This window comes from Pinus tabuliformis, chromosome 8, assembly GCF_031772625.1.
Source record: "Pinus tabuliformis cultivar Carrire ecotype Pingquan chromosome 8, CPIR1, whole genome shotgun sequence".
Lineage (NCBI taxonomy): Eukaryota > Viridiplantae > Streptophyta > Pinopsida > Pinales > Pinaceae > Pinus > Pinus tabuliformis.
In genome coordinates this window covers 341,542,982-341,563,936 of record NC_142294.1, presented here as the reverse complement: position 1 = coordinate 341,563,936, position 20,955 = coordinate 341,542,982, and the positions used below count along the sequence as shown (strand labels likewise).

The 20,955-nt window shown below is 37.7% G+C and overlaps 1 protein-coding gene across 8 annotated transcripts; it reads right to left on the bottom strand.

Moving 5' to 3' along the window:
• Nucleotides 1-1,768: 1,768 nt before the first annotated feature.
• Nucleotides 1,769-20,646, bottom strand: LOC149235537 (replication protein A 70 kDa DNA-binding subunit A-like). Of its 8 annotated transcripts, XM_089372134.1 has the most exons (5): nt 14,446-15,645; nt 2,942-3,071; nt 2,732-2,801; nt 2,463-2,535; nt 1,769-2,260 (listed from the first exon to the last, which is right to left on the bottom strand). In XM_089372134.1, the coding sequence occupies exons 1-4, from the start codon at nt 14,830-14,832 to the stop codon at nt 2,526-2,528; spliced, it is 597 nt and encodes a 198-aa protein (XP_089228260.1). In that variant the 5' UTR covers nt 14,833-15,645; the 3' UTR covers nt 1,769-2,260; nt 2,463-2,525. The 8 variants fall into 8 exon arrangements, 6 of the variants coding, with proteins under 6 accessions (XP_089228260.1, XP_089228259.1, XP_089228262.1 ...); XM_089372136.1 differs by lacking the exons at nt 1,769-2,260; nt 2,463-2,535; nt 2,732-2,801; nt 2,942-3,071; nt 14,446-15,645 and adding exons at nt 5,757-6,193; nt 15,656-15,732; nt 20,327-20,373; nt 20,477-20,645; XM_089372133.1 differs by having other exon boundaries at nt 1,769-2,801.
• Nucleotides 20,647-20,955: the final 309 nt, after the last annotated feature.

Sequence of the window (20,955 nt, the reverse complement as noted above, 5' to 3'; positions counted from 1 at the left end):
AGTTTCACCTCCAGACAGTTAGTTGATCCAACCCTAGACATTCTTTGAACTCATAAGGTCCAGTCTTAGGGCTAAACTGAGCACACAGTACTCAGTCGGACTCCACTAGTCAACCAACTCAACAATCCTTTCTTGGAAGAATCCTTCCTACCTTCAACAATGTCATGTTCCGTATTCATAAGCTTACAACTTCATTCCGCTCACATCACCTCCTCCAACCAGTTCCAAGTCTTCAAAGTTTCTTTAGGTTTTGTTCCCTCTCCCCTCTTGGCTCCCTTATCCCAAGGGTGATTATTTTTTTCTTGGGAGAGGAATAATTGAATAATTCTCTTCTCATAAATGAAACTCTCTTTTTTAGCTCTTTTTCCACAATTTTATGGCTTACAAGAGTAATATTATTTATTAAAATAAATAAAATAGTATTTATGATCCATTCTAGGCCCTTACCTAGCCCACAGTTTTACCAAATCATTTGCAATAAAACAAAAACATTTATAGTTTTACAGAAGGGTGTTACATCAGCATCCATAAAACTGCTTAATACAATGTGAATGAAACATGACTCAAGCTTTTAACCATCATGAAATTTAGATGCTACTCTTAGATGGTTGGGTCAGGTTTGATCTTGAGACATTAACTACGCAAATAAACAATAATTTTTTTTTTTTAAGTTATTTGACACATTAGTTTTAATGATTAAAGTCCAAACATCCTCCATAAATTTAGATTTTTTCAATGTCTCTCTTTTATTATATAGTTTATATTTATACTTAATTCCTTAAGTAGTATGCATATACTCATTTTTTGATAAACAATTTACTTGTTTAATTAATTTTAAATATGTAATTTTACCCTTTTCAATATTATGAGTTTTAATAATTTATATAAATTTAGTTTAATATATTAACTTTTTTTAATTAAAAAAACATATAACATTGTATAAATATCAACTGCAATAAGACTTACTTATAACTAAAATATCTATTTCTTCATTCACGTTTATTGTTTTTTCATCTATCATATTTAGAATTTAAAGTTTCACTTACCAAAAGGATTAAATATAAAATTATTATAACAAGTTTTCAAATTTATGGAAAATGGATAATAAATTCATGACAAATCAAAACATTTACCTCATAATGCGTCTCACACTGTCAAGATTGTAAAAAAAAATCATAAAAATTAATTAAATTATAATTTTATTTTAAATTATTGTTATTAATTATCAAATGAATTCATATATAAATAAAAACATTAAAAACATGTACATGTAACATCATTTTTTAGTATGGAGATTCGCCCCATTTTATTATAGATATTTTTAACTTATATATAGGTTTTGTTACAATATTATAGGCCAATGTTATGACCTACCATTACCACAAGCTAAAAAAATCATAACTCATTTCACATAGAAAAATATTCTATATATATTTTTTATTTTATAATATTTTTAAAACTAAATAGAAAATAAATAATGGCATAACTACTTTTGAAATAAATCTCAACCTTTTATCTCAACCATTGCAAAAAAATTATTTTCATAAATATTCCAAAAAAGATAACTAGCAATTGTCCCAAAAGGTACAAAGAGAGGCCGATAGGATTATTAAATTAGAGTTGTTGAATTTCTCTATAGTAAATATTAGTGGATCTAAGTTAAGTTTATAACAAACAAACATTCTTTCACGACGTAAATTTGATAAGAATATTCCAAGTAGACGACTAAAACTGAAACGAATCTTGTAGAGTGAAATCCCATCATATTAAAAAACGAAATCTCATTATATAGGATTTATTAGGGTCATTACAGAGAAAATTAACATAAGTGGAGAGCTGATTCAGAAGGTATGACATGGACTCTGTAGAGTGGATCCCCTAATCTTGTAGAGTGAATCCCATCATATTACAGAATGAAATAGAAGTCTAAAGTTTTTATCAGAGACATTACAAAAAAAGCTATCACAGTGGAGAGCTGCCTCACAAGGCAGGACATGGATTCTGCTTATTCACCACAGAAACTCTTGTTGTTGAAGATGAGAAGCAGCACAAGAGTCAGGCATTCCACAACTACTACAAACTTACAACAATATGAACATCCTGCAAATATTCTCATCTATGAGGAGCTTTGGGGGCCAATAGATTACAAGAGAATAGATCATCTTGGCGGTTGGAGACAGAACTGGTGTTGAAGCTCTCTTTCCTTACAAACCCAGCAGGGGCTTTCTTGTGATAATTCTGAGTACAAAATTTGAGACTCCTGTACAAAATTTCCCACAGAAGAGAAACAAAAGATGAAAACCAACATGAAATGATGATTCAAGCACTACAAAGCTAAAGCGTAGTTTTCAAAATACATTCTGTATTAACTACATGTGGGCATCAGACTGTCCTTGTATAGTGACTTAAGGGACACAACCACCTTTAAAGGAAAAGAAATGCAGCAATAACCCTTTACTAACCGTGAAACAAGACCAATATCTACTTGTTCGTAAGAAACGAGTACATTATCTGTAGAGAATTGCTTACCATAACCTGAAACAAGAACAAAAACAATTTCTACTTGTTCGTAAGAAACAAGTGCATTCTCTGTAGAGAATTGCCTAGGTTAAATTTTGAAGTTTGAATACCATGACACCATTTATGTGCAAGTAAAAAATATGTAAATAGTAGAGTTATGAAGCTCAAAGTTCTGGAAAGCTGGGATGAGTTCAACAATGTAATCACTAACGGATAATAGCCACTCCATCTGTTCGCCACATTGATTTCTTCTCCTGCACCAGAGGTTCCAAAAATAGTAGCTGCCACAAGAGATCCGCATGTTAGGAGTTAGTATCTTGAAATTAAGTGAAAATTTATGTCTTAAGATTAAGTAAAAAATTTTGCTTAAGACTTGCATAAAATCCTGTGTGATTCCAGAACAGAATTAAAAATGTTATACCTGAGAGGTGTGTAAAAGCATTAGATATTGCCAGGGCTGTACATACTCCTTTACCACCACCTGACATGTCTTCAACCAGCAACAACTTTGAAAATCTTTGTGTCATCATTTTAACTTCTGCAAACATAAGCTGGAAAACCTTATCATGTTAAAGAGACCATACCAATAGTAACTCTGGTTTAATCATGTTACTCAGCTTTCATAATGTGAAGAAAAAACGTGAATGAAGGGCGATAAATGCTTAAATGCTCATAGTGTAACTCTGCTCTCCTACTATTTGTTACAAATATTAGCTCTACTTTAAATGATGTGAAAAAAAGTGTATCAACGACGCTATTTTAATGATGGTCACCCTATCTCTTACAGATAGTACCTCTGGTTAAATGATGTTACTCTGTTTTCATATGTGGAAAAAGATGTTACAGGACAAATGAATAATTTAAAATGCAATATCAAAACTATCTTATCTTGTTAAAGAGTTTGTGGACGCAGCAAAACTATCTGATCTTGAACCAAATTGCTAAATGTTATAGATTAGGATAATTGATAAACTGCGGAAAATTGTGTGCAGTATCAGAGTAAGATAGACCTTATGTGCACTTAATCTGCTGCTCACTTTTGAATTAAAATCTGTTCAGCCATCGGTATAAGCAATTTACAGTATGATTTGTATTAAAAACACGCATTAACCCAAGACATCCCTTGCACTTGTATTTTCATATTTCACTTAGCTACATTAAAAGTAGGAAAAAAAAATAATAAATATAAGTACTGAGTACGCACATAAATAAACCACTCCTGAGAACACTAATTGAAGTAGGGGCTTCATCATACTGCATTCGTTTGGATGATGCAACCTTGGTGATCCACTCACTTTTTAGGTGAAACAAAGGTGTACAACACATGAGTTAGTGCAGCTGTAATCTACAGTAAAGAATGTCAACTGAACAAACCTTGAAGAGCCCAGAATAAAAGAAATAGTTCATTATAAAGAAAAATACTTTATTCACCGATGATATATCAACATGTGAATGTGGCTCACAAATGCTAAAATTGTCTTCAAAACTATCAATAATCAATGATGGTAGTTCATTATAAAGAAAAATACTTTATTCACCGATGATATATCAACATGTGAATGTGGCTCACAAAAAACACTGTTATGACCTGCCACATGCTCATGCTAAAATTGTCTTCAAAACTATCAATAATCAATGATGGTTATAACTTATCAAATTATCAGTTATAGAACATGGATGGCTAATTGTAATATGCTTGAGAACTCTTTTTTTGGTTATGGTTATTCGCAATAGTCCTATTTTTTGTTTATTATAAAAATATTCTTATAATTTTTTGTAATTGCCATTTCTGGATCCCAGTTTTTCAAGAATTTGGTGGATCCATATCCATAACATAAGCTTGAGGCTCTTGAATATGGCCACCATCATATGTACTGACTTTCAAAGCATATATTCAGCGTGCTTTTAAAAAGCATTATATTTTGTCATTCTTGGTTGACATGTTAATGACAGCTAGGAAATATCCATATGCATTATATTTTGTCATTCTTAGTTAAGATGTTAATGCAGCTAGGAAATATCCATCATAACCCCAGACCTAAGTTGCATGAAACATGTGCTGGTTTCAGACACGAGAAAGGCTGGAAACACAACCCCCTCAAAATGGGTGTGTGGGGCATGCATGTGTTTGTGTGTAAAACACATTATCTTGCAAGCAAGTGAGAATGATAAGCTAAGTTGTAGGTAGGCTTAGAAATGAATTAAAGGTTGAATTTTCCTCATTTTTCTTAGATTAAAGTCTTTCAGGCTTCCTATAAGTCCCAGGCCCCTCATGGAAACTTGGACATTTCCAAGAAGCTTCAAAAGTTCCACAAGTTTCTGGTACTGGTACGTGGGCAGTATTAAGAGTCTCAGGCAACAGAAACCCCGATCTACTAAGCATCACAAAGGATTAAATCTCAGGACATAAACCTCCACATTTTTTCAACTCTTACACACTTACAAGAACTAAGGCTGATGTATCTATGCTAGTTTATTTACTAAAGTTTAATTATGTCAGCACTTTTTTCAATTTGGTTCTACATCTATTATAATTTAGAGAAATAGGAAGCTGGTTGTTTTTTGAACTTTTAGCGTTACAACTTACAAGCACACCCACCATTAATAAAGTGCTAAATATCTCCCACCACTCAGGGTGTGAAGCACCTCACTTCTCTTGGTGCATCAGCAGAACAATATCTCAATGAATTGTTAAACAAGCTATGGTGTCCAGTACACTCTTTTCAGCACATCCTTTTACTGTGATCCATGTTAACTTTACAGAAAAGCAAGTGTCGATTTCAAGACTAACCAATACTCTCACTGTTATCAATGAATTTGTTTACTATTACATTTCATTCCGCAAAACTATAAAAAAAGGACCCTGTAACAGGAATTAAAAGGATTCATTGAGTGGACTGTTTCAAACCAAGTGTTTAGCCATAAAATACCAAAATGCATATATGTATTCGATACTGGGAAATTTAACAATTAAGAAAGGTACTGCTGAAATCCAGATACTGAGAGATTCAGCGCTAAATGAAAATTTCCCTAATAGGTTGATGTAAACAGCGACCTTTCTAAAGTCAGAAACGTGTTTCTTTATACAAAAAGTTGTTGGTTGAATCATAAAACCGAAGCGACCTATCTAAAGTCAGAACATGTTTCTTTATACAAAAAGTTGTTGTTTGAATCATAAAACCCAAAACAAAGCGCAGTGGACCACGTACTTGAATACTCTTTGTTCATACAACAGAGAAGAGTTCTATTAAGATATAACTAAACATGCCATATATAAGTGAAGATATATACAATGAAAGTTTTGTTGGCTTGTAAGCATATGTACAATAACAACATTATGTAGAGATGTCATTGAGAATGAGCCGCTAATCATATATGCATGATGGGCCATGGCATCGGCAACACCAGTTAGTGTTTATTGTGCTGCCATGTTGTGCGAGTTGTTCCTGCAGTTGATGTCGCATCTGCCTGTGTGCATCCCTTTCATGGATGTGAATTGTAATCTTAAGTAGTTTCCTTATATTCTTTAACAGCGTAATTGCTGGGCGCAAACGGTATAGTGGCATGGATGGTTGTGGCAGGATCCTTGTCTGCATATCCTGTAATGTAAGCTCTTGTTGCTGGATTTCTTCGCAACACTCGTACAATTGTCGTAAATAGCATGTATTCATACCTGTTGGCATCAGAAAAGGGAACACTGTAAATGGCAATGAATATGTTTGACGATTTTGTTTGAAAATGCGAAATAAATTAAACGATTCCAAATGAATATAAAATCGTATGAAATTAAATGTGATAGCAAGGAATCTATGTGAAACTTTTGTATGTAGTGACTGGTGTTTACCATGTGGGTAAATCTGGAAGGCAGGCTGTATGATTGGCTAAAGTGTATTATACTGCATAGATTTTGATGCAAGGAATGATTCCTCTTGCTGTCTACGCTTAAGATATGGATTCTTGTGCATGTGTGCAATGCGGGAGAATGGGAATGCTGGATTGATGTGTATGTCCGATAGTGACCGCACTCTTGAAATTGCAGTGAATGTTAGCCCTTGGCGTTCTCTGGTCCCGATGTCCACTGTTGCTTTGTCTAATGTCATTCCTTGTGACTTGTGTATTGTTAAAGCCCATGCCATTTGAAGTGGTATCTGACGGCGTGCACCCCTTGTGATGGGAGGAATGGGTACATATGTTGGGTGTGAAATGTCCCACGGTGTTCCTCTGTATTGTTGAAAGTCAACAACCACAAAGGATGGTAATGCTGGGGGCTTTGAGTCAGTTGAATAAAATATTGAGACGACCTTCCCAAGCGCGCCATTGACAAGGCCTGCATGTACCCATAAGTTGCTGGTGAGCATAACTTTTTGTTCATTGCATAAGAGCACCTTGGCAGGGAGGTGCTCATCTTCTGTTGTAGTAGGATTTTTCTGTGTTTGTTGTTCCGCAGAGCAAAGTGCTACTGGGATGTTCAATTGTTTGAGCTTTTTCTTATTATGCAAGACAACTGCGTTGTTTGTTGCGAATAGGTGCATGGACTCGCTGAATGTGCATTTCTCCTCTGGTGTAAGAGAGGAACTTGTTCTTGACATTAGATGTTGCCAATCTTCAAGTGTAGATATTCCATTCCTAAGATTTGCAAGTATTTGTCGAAAAGCAACCTGGGACAAGCTAGCTCCTTGTTGACGGAAAACGGTCGAAAGTGTTATGAATATGTCGAAGCTGCGCCAAAGTGCAGTGCCACGCGATGTCCCAGCATATAAAGGAATGTCTTTTACAGGTGGGAGTTGGCCTAAATCTCCGACAAGGATAATTGAGCGATTACCAAATGGTGTATTCCGATGAAGAGGGAATGCCTCTCTTAGACGATCGTCAATGCGAGAAAGCATTTTTGGACCAATGAAGCTCATTTCGTCAATGCGGATGTATTCTACATGACGGAGCTGCTCTTGCAGGTGTAGGAGCGGCTGGCCTTCAAGAGGATGCATTGTCTGGATAGGGATATGAAGGGCAGCATGAATTGTGAGGGCATTTATGTTGAAAGCTGCAACGCCGGTTGGTGCAAGTAACAATAAAGGGTTTTTGTTGGTTGGCGAGTTTTCCACAAATGCTTGGTGAAGGCATTTAATCAAATGGGATTTTCCTGTGCCAGATGTTCCTTGTATGATGATTTTCGGTGGGGATTTTGGAGTGTGAAAAAACAGCGGTGAAAGCTATGCTTTGGGTAGGGGATAATGTATGCTCATGGAGAAGGTTGGAAAATGATTGATGCTGGTTTTGAATGGGTGAGCGGTTGAATTCAATGAAATTGATGGCGGTTTCTTGCAATGGGGGAGGGACAGTATTTTGTGACCAATTGTGGTTGACATCGAAGTCGCGGTAGCCAATCATGTCGAGGTCATCAATTGCAATATTGTAACCTGGGTGTAGTTGAGAGAGGATTTGCCATTCATCCATCTGAATGGAATCAGGGGGGGTGTGTGGGGTAGGTTGATCTTCAGTAGGTGGGCTTTGTGGGTTTTCAGGTTCACGATGGACATGCCATGGTGTATATGCACTCTTTTTTTGTTCCCAATGTGCAATAATTTCTGCATCAGTTGAACCGATATCATCAGGGAGTGTTCGGAAGGGGAAATACAAGAGTAATTCACTCCAACAGAAGGTGGCATAAGAAGGATTAGTAGATGAAGGAATGACATTGTAATGGGGCAAGACATGTACAATCATTGGGGGAAATAGGTGTTTCCAGTGGTTGCTTCTCCGTTGGGAAGAATATGACCACGAGCGAGCAGCTTCAAGGAGGGGCAGTGCTTCTAGTGAGGCAGGCCTGTTCATATACGCAACGATAAAGTTTGGTGCCGAACCAGGATTTTCGGTATCTTGCGAAACACGTTTGAAAACAGTTCTGTTGACATTCAAAGAACGGAATGTACGGCTGGAAAGAGAGAGAGGTAGCTTTTGTAACATATGGCATATTTCCTGTGCACCAATGTCTCTATCTGCAATGGTTTCTGTAAGGAGTTTCCGGATGACACCACTAGTAGGTGCTTCTGGAAGGGCACTTTGTGATAGTCGCGATAGCATTTGACGGTAGCTCTCAGATCGTGTCTCTGCTTTTGTTGCATATTTTGAAATATATTTCAATACAGCATGGCGAGAAAGGACTGGTTGGCAATCAACATTTGCTCTCCAAATAGAGAGTAGATCGGCGTTGTGAATATTCAATCTCTCATCATTGCGAGCAGGGACGTAGGTTTTATGACCCTTATCATCAATGAAAAGTGAAGAAGTGGACTTCAATTCCCACGGTACTCCATATCGGCAGCTAAGCACATTGTCTTTCTTACGAAGACAGGAAGATTCATGACACTTTGTATGGCGTTGGACGCAGTTGACAAGCTCTGTGTAGTCTTCAAATTGATTGGATGCGAATATTGCTGCTGTGTCAAGGAAACACGGGTTATGAATTGTTGACTGGTGAAGCGGAATAGTTCGATGTTCTGCCGGACGTGGATTCCAAGCAGTTACGTAGTGGTCGAAATATTTATGTGCATTAGCAACTTCCAATGCATTGTCCCAATCAAGTGTGTCCATGTCTGGTGCATTTTGTAGCCAAAGGAAGCCATGAATGTGTGCGGATCCTCTATGTTGCCATTCGTATCTGAATATAACATGGAGGGTACATTCAGTTAATACATGTATATGCAACGTATAAAATTAACGTAGAGGGATATGGATATTAAATAATACCTGCACCAGTAGTCGGTTGCATGGAGGCCTTTTTGAAGGATTTCTTCAAGGAAAATTGTAAATCTGCAATGCATATATTGGGCTGTTAGATGTGGGTTTTTAATTATGTTTTGGATTTTCCATTGGAAGGGGTTGACTGGAGTGGAATGAACACTTGTGGGCATGATCGCGTGCAAGTCATGCCATTTAGTATCAGCTGCACTGAGAGTGAAGAAGAATGTTGGGCTTCCTATTTGTGTGATCATGTCAGTCAGCTCAGTTCGGCGTTTGTTCCAGAAAGACCGTGTTCCTCGTAGAGCTGACCCAAACCTCATTATTTGCTCTGGCAATCTTGAATCCGGAGACTCATGAAGACACTGGCGTAGTTCTGATACCGTTGTTGGCAAGTTGTTCTCAATGTACTTCTTCACGAAGACACTGGCTGTTGCTTGGCTACGGTGGCGCATTAGAATGTTATAAAGATAGTAGCGGAATCTTGGGTGTTGGCCAAAGCGGTTATCATGGTAGTGAAGCAAGTGCAAAGCATATTCATGCATTTCAACTTTTGTAAGTCTTGGTTGCATGATCATTGCAATGCCTGTAGGGAAAAGTGTGGGGAATGCCATGGCAAGGAGGCCGATGGTGTTGTATTCGTTTATAGCGGTTGGAGATATTGGAGGCCAATCGATATAGCTTGTTGAATTTGAATGGGTTGAGTGCAAATAGTTAGAAATATGGTCACGCTCGGTACATGAATTTGGGAGGACTGGAACGAAAGAAGAGGGTTGGATTTCTAATGGAGGTAGCATGACATCATCAGGATTATAAGTGGAATCAGTAGTGGTTTGATGGGGTTCAAAAGAGGAGGTGGTTACACTGTGGAGAAGAGAAGAAATGTCTGTAGGGAGATCTGGAAGTGTAGAAATTGTAGATGAATTCAAAAGAACATCATGGTAGTAAGGGTCATATTTTATTTTGTATTCAAGGGCTGCAAGGACACGTGATTTGCAAACGTAGAATTCGTAAGCCTTTTCAGATGGATTTTGCCTTTTCACAATGAGGATGTCTAAGTCAGAGAGCATCCGGGGTAAGTATTTGGCAATACTGGTAATATCTTGAGGGAAGCTAATTGTATGGCCACTATATTTATATTGACCACCACGGGAATGAGTGACTTGTAGAATGGGGTTGACACGTGCAATGAGCATTTCTTCAACTTGCGTTAATTGGTGAAGGACATAGGGTTGTTCTCCAGGGTCCATGTTGTTCAGTTCAGAAAAACGATTGGTAGATTTAGATGATGCACAGCGAAAACAAGAGAGTCTATTGTGGAAGAGCTTTGTTTTCATTCCTGGGTATGCTTCCTTGCATGTTGTGCAAACATGCAAGGTAGAAAGTCCATCAATCCTTTCTCGAAAGCGACGATGCTCTTCGTTAAGGGGAGGGTTATAATCGATATGATGAATGTGTGCTGGGTTGGTTTGTATAGGTGGGAGAGCAGTTGAGGTGGGAAGGGATGTAGAGGAAGTAGTAGGGTTTTTGTGCTGTTCATAAAGTAGTCGACGTCGTGCATTTATTCGATCCTTTTGTTGTGCATATAGAATACGCCGCCGCTTGTTTTTGTCCGCAAGTTGATTGTTTGGTGGCATATCTAAACAAGTACAAGTAATAGTTGTTAGTTTTCGTAAACAAGTAGTGCATGTTTGGTATCTCATTTTATTGGGTGCACATCCATTGTGAATTTGGAACATTATATTTTGAACATAGTTTTAAATGTTTCTTAGTTCGACATCGGTGAAGATAGGTAGAGTAGGTAGAAGGGAAAACATGCAATTAGGAATGCTATGAAATCATATGTTATTTAAGTATCTATCATTGAGAGGAGAGAAACAAGAATCAAAATATTTTGTTCCCTTTACTTAAAAAAACTTTTGTTTCACATGTTTGAGCGATAAAATGAATAGCTTAGCAAGCAAGGGATCAGTGTGTAGCATGTAGAGAACGAACGAGACACATAGTGACTTTGTACAAATGTTGATATTTATATTACGTAAAAAGTAAATGGCAAACATACATATGTTGGAATGACTGGAAGAGAGTATTTGCAATGAAAACTATAGGTTTCATCATAATAACATGGGTGTGTAATTTACAAAGATGAGACAATTAGTTGTGTGGAAATGGTTCTATATGTACAGACAGGCATGGTAGATGAAGCCCTAAGAAAAAGTTCACAGGCGGCGAACAATAGGTCGTTTTGAAGCGGACAGTGCTTGAATGTCAGTGAGCGCTTCCTTGCATGCAGAGGCATATTGAATTTCCTCTGAATTGACCAGTATTGGTTGCAAGCGTTGAACACCGTTGAAGTAATCTGTTTTAATGGAAAGTGTTAGCTGGAAGCGATGCCCTGAAATGCGGCCACAAATTTCTTGTAGATCAGTTGGTTCGATAGAAAGTAGGAACAAGTCTTTAGCCGTGATGCCCATGAGCTCGTTCCCTGCATCGTTGAAAACTGTGACGTTCTGTAGATTCCCGGTGTGGTCATGTAGTTCAATTTTGAGTTTGTAACGGTAGTCGCATTCTGGGAAGTCACCGTTACATTTTGTACAATGCCAAAGATTGTTGGAATGCTCCACAACCTTCTTCATGCATTGTTTGCCATTGAAATCTAGTGGACATGCTAGAAAGTAGAAGTCATCCATATGAAGAGCAGTAATTGTTGCTCGAACTGAAACCCAGACCGCTTTATCAGAGGGCTGCATCCAAGCAATTTCATGAAGCGTCTTTCGTGGCAGGGCACGTTTCGAAGAAACACCATAGTTTCTACTCAAAGATGGAGAAGAAGAGCTATAGCCGGTTTCACGGAACCATGCATGTAGTTGTTGAGTTTCTGGAACCTGTGGATTTAATGTGAGAGTGCTTGTTGGTATTGTCCCTATTGTGGTGCCATTAAATTCAGACACGCGCCCTCCTTTGATTGCAAGAATTGGTGGGTTGTCAAAAGAGTAGAAATCAGAAAGATGCTGTCCGATATAGTCACAGTGGTCTCCCCATAATGTTACATCAATGCTAAAACCGGACATGTCCTTTAGTATGAGTGTTCTCCTTAATGTCTCACTTCCATCTTTTCGTCGAATTGTTGATGCAGGTGATGTGGAAGTAACAACACCAATGACATCTACATTTGTATTTGGAGTTGCATTTCTTACTTCAGCAATATTCTTGAAGTGAAAGCTTTGGTAGGGAAACGTTGGATCATCTGTAGGACATGGATTGATAATGGAAGCAGCAGATAAGTAAATCTCCCATTTGTTCTTGAGGTGGTTGTAGTTTGGATTTGCTTCTCTCACTGTGCCATTTGATACAATGTATAATTGCCCAACCTGAATTAGATTGTAAAGAGATTCGGCCAGTTCAGCAAATGCAGAAAGGTGGATCTCTTCCTTATCACGGTTGATAAGGTCAAATCCGAAAACTTTTCCTGAGCCTCGCACATTGTTGTATGCCTTCAATGACGTCTTTGCAGATGCTCTGCCTTGGATAGACCAATACTTTCGATAAGGGTTGAGTGCTGTGAATGGAATTGTTGTCGTTGTTGCCGTAGGTGGTGGAGTAACTAAAGAGGGCAAGGGATCTTCAGCTGACGAAGAGCTAGATTGGGCTGAACCCGCCTGTGCATGTTGCAGCGTTGATGTGTCCTTCATCAACACTGCTGAGCGCTTCACAACTTCAAGCTCGACGATTCGGATGGACCTTATGTAAACAAGTAAGAAATGAATTAATAAAGATTGCATTTTCCTTTTTTTGTTGCAAAAAACGGCTAGGCGGGTAAAGTAAAAGAGGGTGGTTTCAAATGGTGGGTCTTACGAGGAGTTTTGGAGCACCGTGCAAGCTGCTTTTTTGAGCAGAATTATTGATCCAATTTGGATGTCTCCAGAGACAACTTGTGGGCCATATGCGGATGGTAACAAAGTCTTATGTTGATGTGCTCCATCAGATAGAGTAATGTGGAAGTGCGAGGATGTTGTTTTCAATGAGGTAACGGAACCTACATCGATTATCTGAAGTAGTGGTTGAATCTCGGTGCAACCATTCAGCAATAGAGAAATGGCATTCGGTGTCAAGGTTGTCTCCATAATAGAACAAGAGGTTTCTTTTTCCTGTGATAGGAGTACCTGCAATTCATCAATTTTACCACAATACAAAATTATAGTCGAAGAAGATATGACATGAATGCGGAATCTAATCTAAGAAGCTTAAAGCACTCAACCACTCAAATTAACCCATCTGACTAAATCACTCAATTATGAGAACACAATTTCAAAATTGCCAAAAAAAAAATTTAATAAATCAGATTTAAAAAAACTGCAAAAACTTGCCAATATAGAAACCTGGAAATTGAAATAGATTTAAGTTGCACAAGACCAAAAAAAAATTAATAAATCAGATTTAAAAAAACTGTAGGAACTTGCCAATATAGAAACCTGGAAATTGAAATAGATTTAAGTTGCACAAGACCAAAAAGAGGACCTCCATGACCACACAAAGACTTGAAAAAATAATAAAACGGTTGTTGATAAAAACATAATCTACCATTTAGCTCAACCAGTTGCGGCCAAAGTTGCTGGTAATTCAGCTAGCTCAAACATTCTATAAGGTGGTTTTGTTAGCTCTGCTACAGTTCGAGGAGCTGAGGTGGACTTGGTTCTTAGTTTTGCTGAAAGAAAAAATAATAAAACGGTTGTTGATAAAAACATAATCTACCATTTAGCTCAACCAGTTGCGGCCAAAGTTGCTGGTAATTCAGCTAGCTCAAACCCCTCTGTATTTGGCACACGAGATGCCTTCCACAGATGTGGGGAAATATCTTTTGGGTTTCACCAGAGATATTATTTGGAAATTTTGGAAAAGAAAAGGCATAAATCTATCCTGTGAAAGCCAAGTAAATGAAAATTCAGAATTACACCGCACCCAAATAAATGGAAATTCAGAACTGTACTACACCCATATAAATGAAAATTCAGAATTAGATTGAGATTAAAGGTATTAATGCATGATCAGTCGGTAAAGGTACAAAGTTCAAATCACTCTTCTTGTTAAAGTGGGTATTGTCCTGTATTATGAAGTGGGGTTCATATCTCCTAGTGACTTAAGAAAAAGCATACTTATCAAAAAAACAAAAAAGATGAAAGTGAGTACCTGTTGTTGGGGCGACTGTGGCTGGTCAGCTCTGCGAATGAGCTTGTGCTGGTTGACAAAGTATCGGTAAAGCTGTTGACGCGGCATTGTGATGATTTCTCTAGAGAGATTGTGCTTGTTGTTATGAAGCCAATCTTCGATCTCATTGTGCATGACATTCCTCCGCCTGGGCAATGTCATCAACCATGCACGAGCTGCTTCCCACCCATCCTTGTTGATGTTACTATTGATCATTTTGGCTTCTTCTTGAGAAGCAGAAACAACCACAGCTCCATCGTTATTATTATCACCACCACCATCTCCTGGTTCTGCAAGAGGGCATGGAGTTTCAATGGCAGACGAGTCCGGGGCCTGTACATCCTTGTTCTCTTCCCTTGACATCATCATATGTTCTAGTGGGACTACAATTCCAATCCCAACAAGTGGTGAAAATCTCTGTGACAATCTCGATCACCTAGATATCAAAAGGCCTGTGAGTGTTGTTTTCTTAAACACTAGATTTCAAGGCTGCCCATACCCAAATTCCCAGATTAATTTCAAAGCAATTAGAAGCTTAGTCTCGAACGCCCACATGGATTTCAGATGAAAGCGAAACAAAGAAGGTAATAAAAAAAAGCACCCGAATCAATTTTCAGATGATGCCTTTGCGAGTTATCCACATGATAAGCCCATGTGCAGTTTGAGGACCATGGGAGAAGTGAAGGTCCGACCTTCTATGTGCGAAGTGAACCGTAGGGGCAGGGTTCGTAATCACAGTGAAAGTAGTGGCGTATATAAATGGTAATTAAAGCATCCGACACTCACAGGTAACTCTTAGGTGAATTTGACAGATTTTAACACTTTATCCACCCCACGAAGTACAGTTTTAACGACCGCATAATTTTTCCAGTTAACATATTCACACTTATTGATTAAACAGTCCTTTTTAAAGTCTACGTAATGTTTCGGAATAGAACCATGAAAGCAACAGCATAGGTTGAGAGAAAAATAGAAATAACCAAATTGCAAAAATAAAAGAACTTTCCATCTGATGCTTTGAGGAATCAGATTAAATCAATACATTCTATAGTTTATTCTGGGTTTATTTGAGAATAGGTAAAGAAGCATCCGAGACAATAAACCTTATGTAATCACCAAATTGGTCCAAAAACCATGGACAGGAAGAATAGAAAGAAACACAGGCACGGCATTTGCGCTCGAGAGCACTCACCTGCAAGGTAAACAGAAGAATTTTGAGAAACTGAGAACCTGGGCGAACAATTTCTGAACCTGGGAACAGCTCTGTCCCTGCCAGTGAAAAACACAGAAGAGAACACTAAGAAAACACTCGAATAACAGAATTCTGAGAAGAAGGCCATGGCCCTTCTGCAAACCAACATGTCAATGTACATCTCTTGGTAGATAAAGGTTGAAACTTCTAATAGATGAGACAGATGTATAAACATTTTTTGGTTTTAGTCTACAACGGAACATCCTGATTTACAGCGCTCTGAAAGTTAGGAGTCATAAAACATAAACATGTCACCGTAACAATTAAGCATTTAGAAATCAAGTAATATAAAATCAACTTCATTTATGTTAACTAATATTACAAATTCCATAAAAATGGACCCAATCACAATCTTCTTAATATATCTTATCGATGAAGCTCTTAGAAGGTACAAATAAATCAAAAAAATATTTAGACATATATTTAAGTAGTATTTAATTTTTACACTTCCACAGCTCCTGTGTAGCAGCGCAGTAAATCAACATGTAAAAGGTTGTGTTTACCCAGAAACAAAGAAATTGAGCATAAAATAAATATATGTAGAGGGCATATCTTATGTTCATTCAAGTTTGGGAACAATTGGCAACTGCATTTATTAGGGTACCACCGGGAGATGTTATCACTGAAAACTGCCCTTGAGGATCTTGCTTTCAACAGGGTCAAATGAAAGGCTTAAACAGAGTGCACTGTCTTGTAATCACACTTCCTCTCTCTTGCGTGTTGATATTTGTCATCAAAGAGGAGATTCGCCAAAATTATGGAGGCTGAACTTCAGATAATCAGGAAAAAGTGCCTCGCACCTGGAATCTCCTTGCTGTTCGGTTCAGATCTCCAAGGTATACACAGAACAACAATATTTCATGCCCTAAAGATGGCATATTATCAATTGATTAGGATAAACTTTCAACATAAAACTGGTTCAATCAGATCCAATGCCTTGTAGGGGGAAATGCGGTCGAAGAAACAAGAAAAACAATCAAGTGAATATGTCATATATGATTTGTTGAGAAGCATGCTCAGACAGGAACTTATTGCACAGATTTCAGTGTGAATGTGCAGTGAGTGGTTTGAGACATGCCGAAAGTGACCACTTAGAAAATGGGTAAATAATTCTATTTTATAATTCACTAAAAAAAAGTGAAATATATTATGTTTTACAGTTGACATAGCCTAAGGAGTCTAATGAAGTGTAATTAATACATTAATGAGTTAGATTTAAACTGGGTCATACATCTCAGGATGAGATCAGGGTTTTGACAGTTTAGGGGTTTTTTAGTAAATCATAAATAAAACAAGATAGAAGAGGTAACTTACAGTGGAACAGATCTAGCGAGCAGGAGAGGAACCAGAAGTCAGTGAGAAGGCCATACAGCAGAACCATATATCATATTATCAAGCCTTAAAGCAGCCATACAGGTCCATACAACACATATGTGCTGCAGGCCATACAGAGAAGGATTTTGGTGATTTGTCTGACTGTACAGCTGCTGGTTTAACAGCCTGTGGAGCTTAACTCTCAGTTTCAATTGTTTGGCTTGAGATTATAATGATAACAGTCATCTACGGCTAAAGATTTTAAGCTCTTCAACATATCGAGCATAAAAAATCTGAAACAAAAGGTCTAAGGCTTCATCAATGATCAATGCTTCAAAGTTATAAACGACTCTAGGTAGAAGAATTATAATGACACAACACTAAAGAACTCCAGCAAATATGTCACAAATGCAGTCAAAATCTTCTGTTCTATTTTTCAGATAAGCACTCGTTTTACAGGTTTATCCTTCAAAACAAGTACTCAACAAATACACAATATAGTTCATTTCAGAATAAAACTCACTACTCATTTCATAAAGTTCAAACTTTTCAGTCAGATATGCCAGTAAAGCTCTGGCAGAAATCAGAAACAATAGAGAACTCAATGAGTGTGTTCTAGCAACATGATTTGATCCAAAACATTTGAAGAATCACATCTAAAGGTTCTTTGCTGTAATCTGAAGGGTAAAAGAATGTTTCACTTCATGCCTAGTATTTCATATAGTCAAGGAACTGGGCTCTAATGTTTGTATGAACGAATTCTACGTCTATTTAGTGGAGAAGGTCTGTGAAACTGAAATATCAATTTCATTAGTTTCTTTGTACTACCTCTTTCACCTGAGACCTCTGTTACTAAATTTCTAGTTTAATAAAGTTTGCAACTCTTGAAGCATGAAATTACTGGCCTAAAATAAGAGGGGCCTAAAGAAATGATTTATTTAATCTCCAAAAGATTAAAAAAAAAAAAACAGTATATATTTAGTGCAAAAGTCATAACCATCTGATAAGGAACACTATGAAGAATCCTAAAAACATGGGTGTGGCTCATTCCTTTGGACAGGTAGATGGTGCCCAATTTAGGGTATGGATGCTAATGCTGCATGTAAAGCAATAGTGCAATAGGGTATGGATCATTCCTTTAGACAGATAAGTGGTGCCCAAAAAGGGATGTGAGTGCCAGCATTGCACATGTCAGGAACAGTGCCACCGAGAGTATAATTCCCCAAGATGTGCATAAATTTTGTAAGTAACGATTTCTAAATCCATGACTTTCATTTTCACATTGATGCATAAAAGAAGCAAAGCATGCCTTAGACAAGGACCTAGGCTCAAACTCATGGCCACGAGTTACAATTGAATTGAGATCCTCTATGACTTGAGTTTCATGAATTCAATTATTTCTGACCATCTTGTTGGACTTGCAGGCAGTGGGCTTTGAATTTGATTATGACGATTACCACAGGTAGTTAACAAATTTTATGCCCTCTTGTTTTTTAATTTAAAGTTATCTATTGTTTCTACTGAATCAGAGAAAATATCATTTATTAACTTTTCGGTTTTTTTTGCTTTGTTCGGAGTATCATTGATTTTTTTTAGCTTGACAGCCTATGCTATTTGACTCACTTCACACAAATATTTCTGCAGTTTTGTTCACGGAAGATTGCCATATGAGAATATTAAAGCAGACCCTGTGCTGAAGAGCTTGTTATTAAGCATGCCTCAGCGGAAAATTGTAAGCTCATATTAATCGCTTCAAATCTTTATAAAATCTAAATTGATGAGCTTACTAATTTCAAGCATACAGATCAATTATCCACTGCCTAAGGTTATGTAAGCATAATAGTTTCAGGCATGGAGACCAACTACCTACAGCCTAAAATTCAAGCTAAATCTAAGTGTACTCTCTCTGACTTCTCAAACAATTTCCTGGGACATGAAAACTGAGAAAGTTACATATTTTATTCGTGAACAATCTGTAGGTGTAATACTTGCCCACAACACTCATTCATTTGGCAAGCTCCACTAAGACAATCATGTTATGACGCAAATACGGTTAATCAAACAGCATAAATTATTTAGAAGTATCGGAACCCTACAGATTGTTCATGCAGTTTACAAGACTTGATGTCCTAGCCTTCCGGAATATTTCAATCTAACACCACTCTCATTTGTGAGGCTGGGAAACAAACAAAGCCACAATGATTTCCAGAATGTAACTCAATATGCTAGCTAGCACAGTACCACTCATACAATGCATTGAATCTTCCGACAAGAGTGCTCTGTAGTCAGATTATCAGAACTGAATCTATTTGTGTGAATTCCGGCATATAGCTGCAGAAGTGCTAATAACTACCAATGACATCACATGCAAGATATGCTAAGACCTGACACAATTTTCCCTCTGACGTTACAGAAATTGGGCACTGGAGTACAAAAGTTATTCAAATCCCTTAATATAGAAGACAATTAAACAGCAATATCCCTAGATTTCAAAAACCGAGCTTATATTTTACTAACTTTAAATGTTATCTGCTCTAAAAAAATAGGACAGAAACTGTAGAAAGCAGAATCTGCTTGAAAAATACTCTATGGTTTCATTTTCACATTGATGCATAAAAGAAGCAAAGCATGCCTTAGACAAGGAATGTGTACTATAAACGGCATATTGACATAAAACCAAATAGGAAAAATCTAAATTGATGAGCTTACTAATTTCAAGCATACAGATCAATTATCCACTGCCTAAGGTTATGTAAGCATAATAGTTTCAGGCATGGAGACCAACTACCTACAGCCTAAAATTCAAGCTAAATCTAAGTGTACTCTCTCTGACTTCTCAAACAATTTCCTGGGACATGAAAACTGAGAAAGTTACATATTTTATTCGTGAACAATCTGTAGGTGTAATACTTGCCCACAACACTCATTCATTTGGCAAGCTCCACTAAGACAATCATGTTATGAGGCAAATACGGTTAATCAAACAGCATAAATTATTTAGAAGTATCGGAACCCTACAGATTGTTCATGCAGTTTACCAGGGCTGAGAGGCTCGAACTTGAGAGAGGCAAATATACATGTTCATACAATAAAGTAGGTTGAGGGCCTTGAAACTCCAAAAAAACCCATAACAGTTATGCAGAGCTCCCACAGCCAATAATTAAAACATTAACCGGGAACAGAGACACTTAGAATTCCAACCTGGAAAAGAAGTAAAAGCAAGACGAAGTGTATCCTTGAACAATTGTCGTGCAAGTCAGAAAGCAAGGTGGGAAGAATATCAGTTTTAATACATACCTTGGATACCGGATATCGATGCAGTGAGACGTATTTGCTGTGGCAGGCTTCAGGTCGAGGACGAGCACAAAGATGCGGACAAAATATCAACCAAACAAACGCAGAAGGGTTTTCGAATATGTAGAGTGAGAAAAATGTGCAGAAAGTTACCAGCAATAAGCCCAGAACGCAGATAAGCAGATAAGACAGCAAAAACTGGAGACATAGTGCAGCAGTGAGTGGAAAAGCAGAAAGACATTATTGCAGAGGGCGTGGAGAAGACATGAAGAGCAAAATATGGATGGATTGTCGTTGAACCGGGTGTTTTCTGTTCCGGCAGGCGCGGGCGCATCGTCCACCTATGCCCAGAAGCAGATGTCGAATTTCGCTACTTTGATTCTCTTCAGACAGATTCCGAGAGCAAGATTAGGGAAATTGGCCGTGATGAGATCCGGAAGCTCGCGGAAAAGGGGAAGAAAAAAGCAAATGTCGAAGAACTTAGGCACGATTCCATGGATTGGAAGGACGTTGCAGCAGGGAACAGCTTATACAAGCTCTGCAAGAGTATTGACTTCAAAGAGGGGAATGTCAAAGAATTGCCGATATGCAAGCCGATATGCAGGACGGAGTTCGCGAGGGAGGTTAGGTAT

Coding starts and splice junctions, on each gene's coding strand:
- LOC149235537 (XM_089372131.1), bottom strand. CDS start 13,040: ATGCAATCTTTATTAATTCATTTCTTACTTGTTTACATAAGGTCCATC.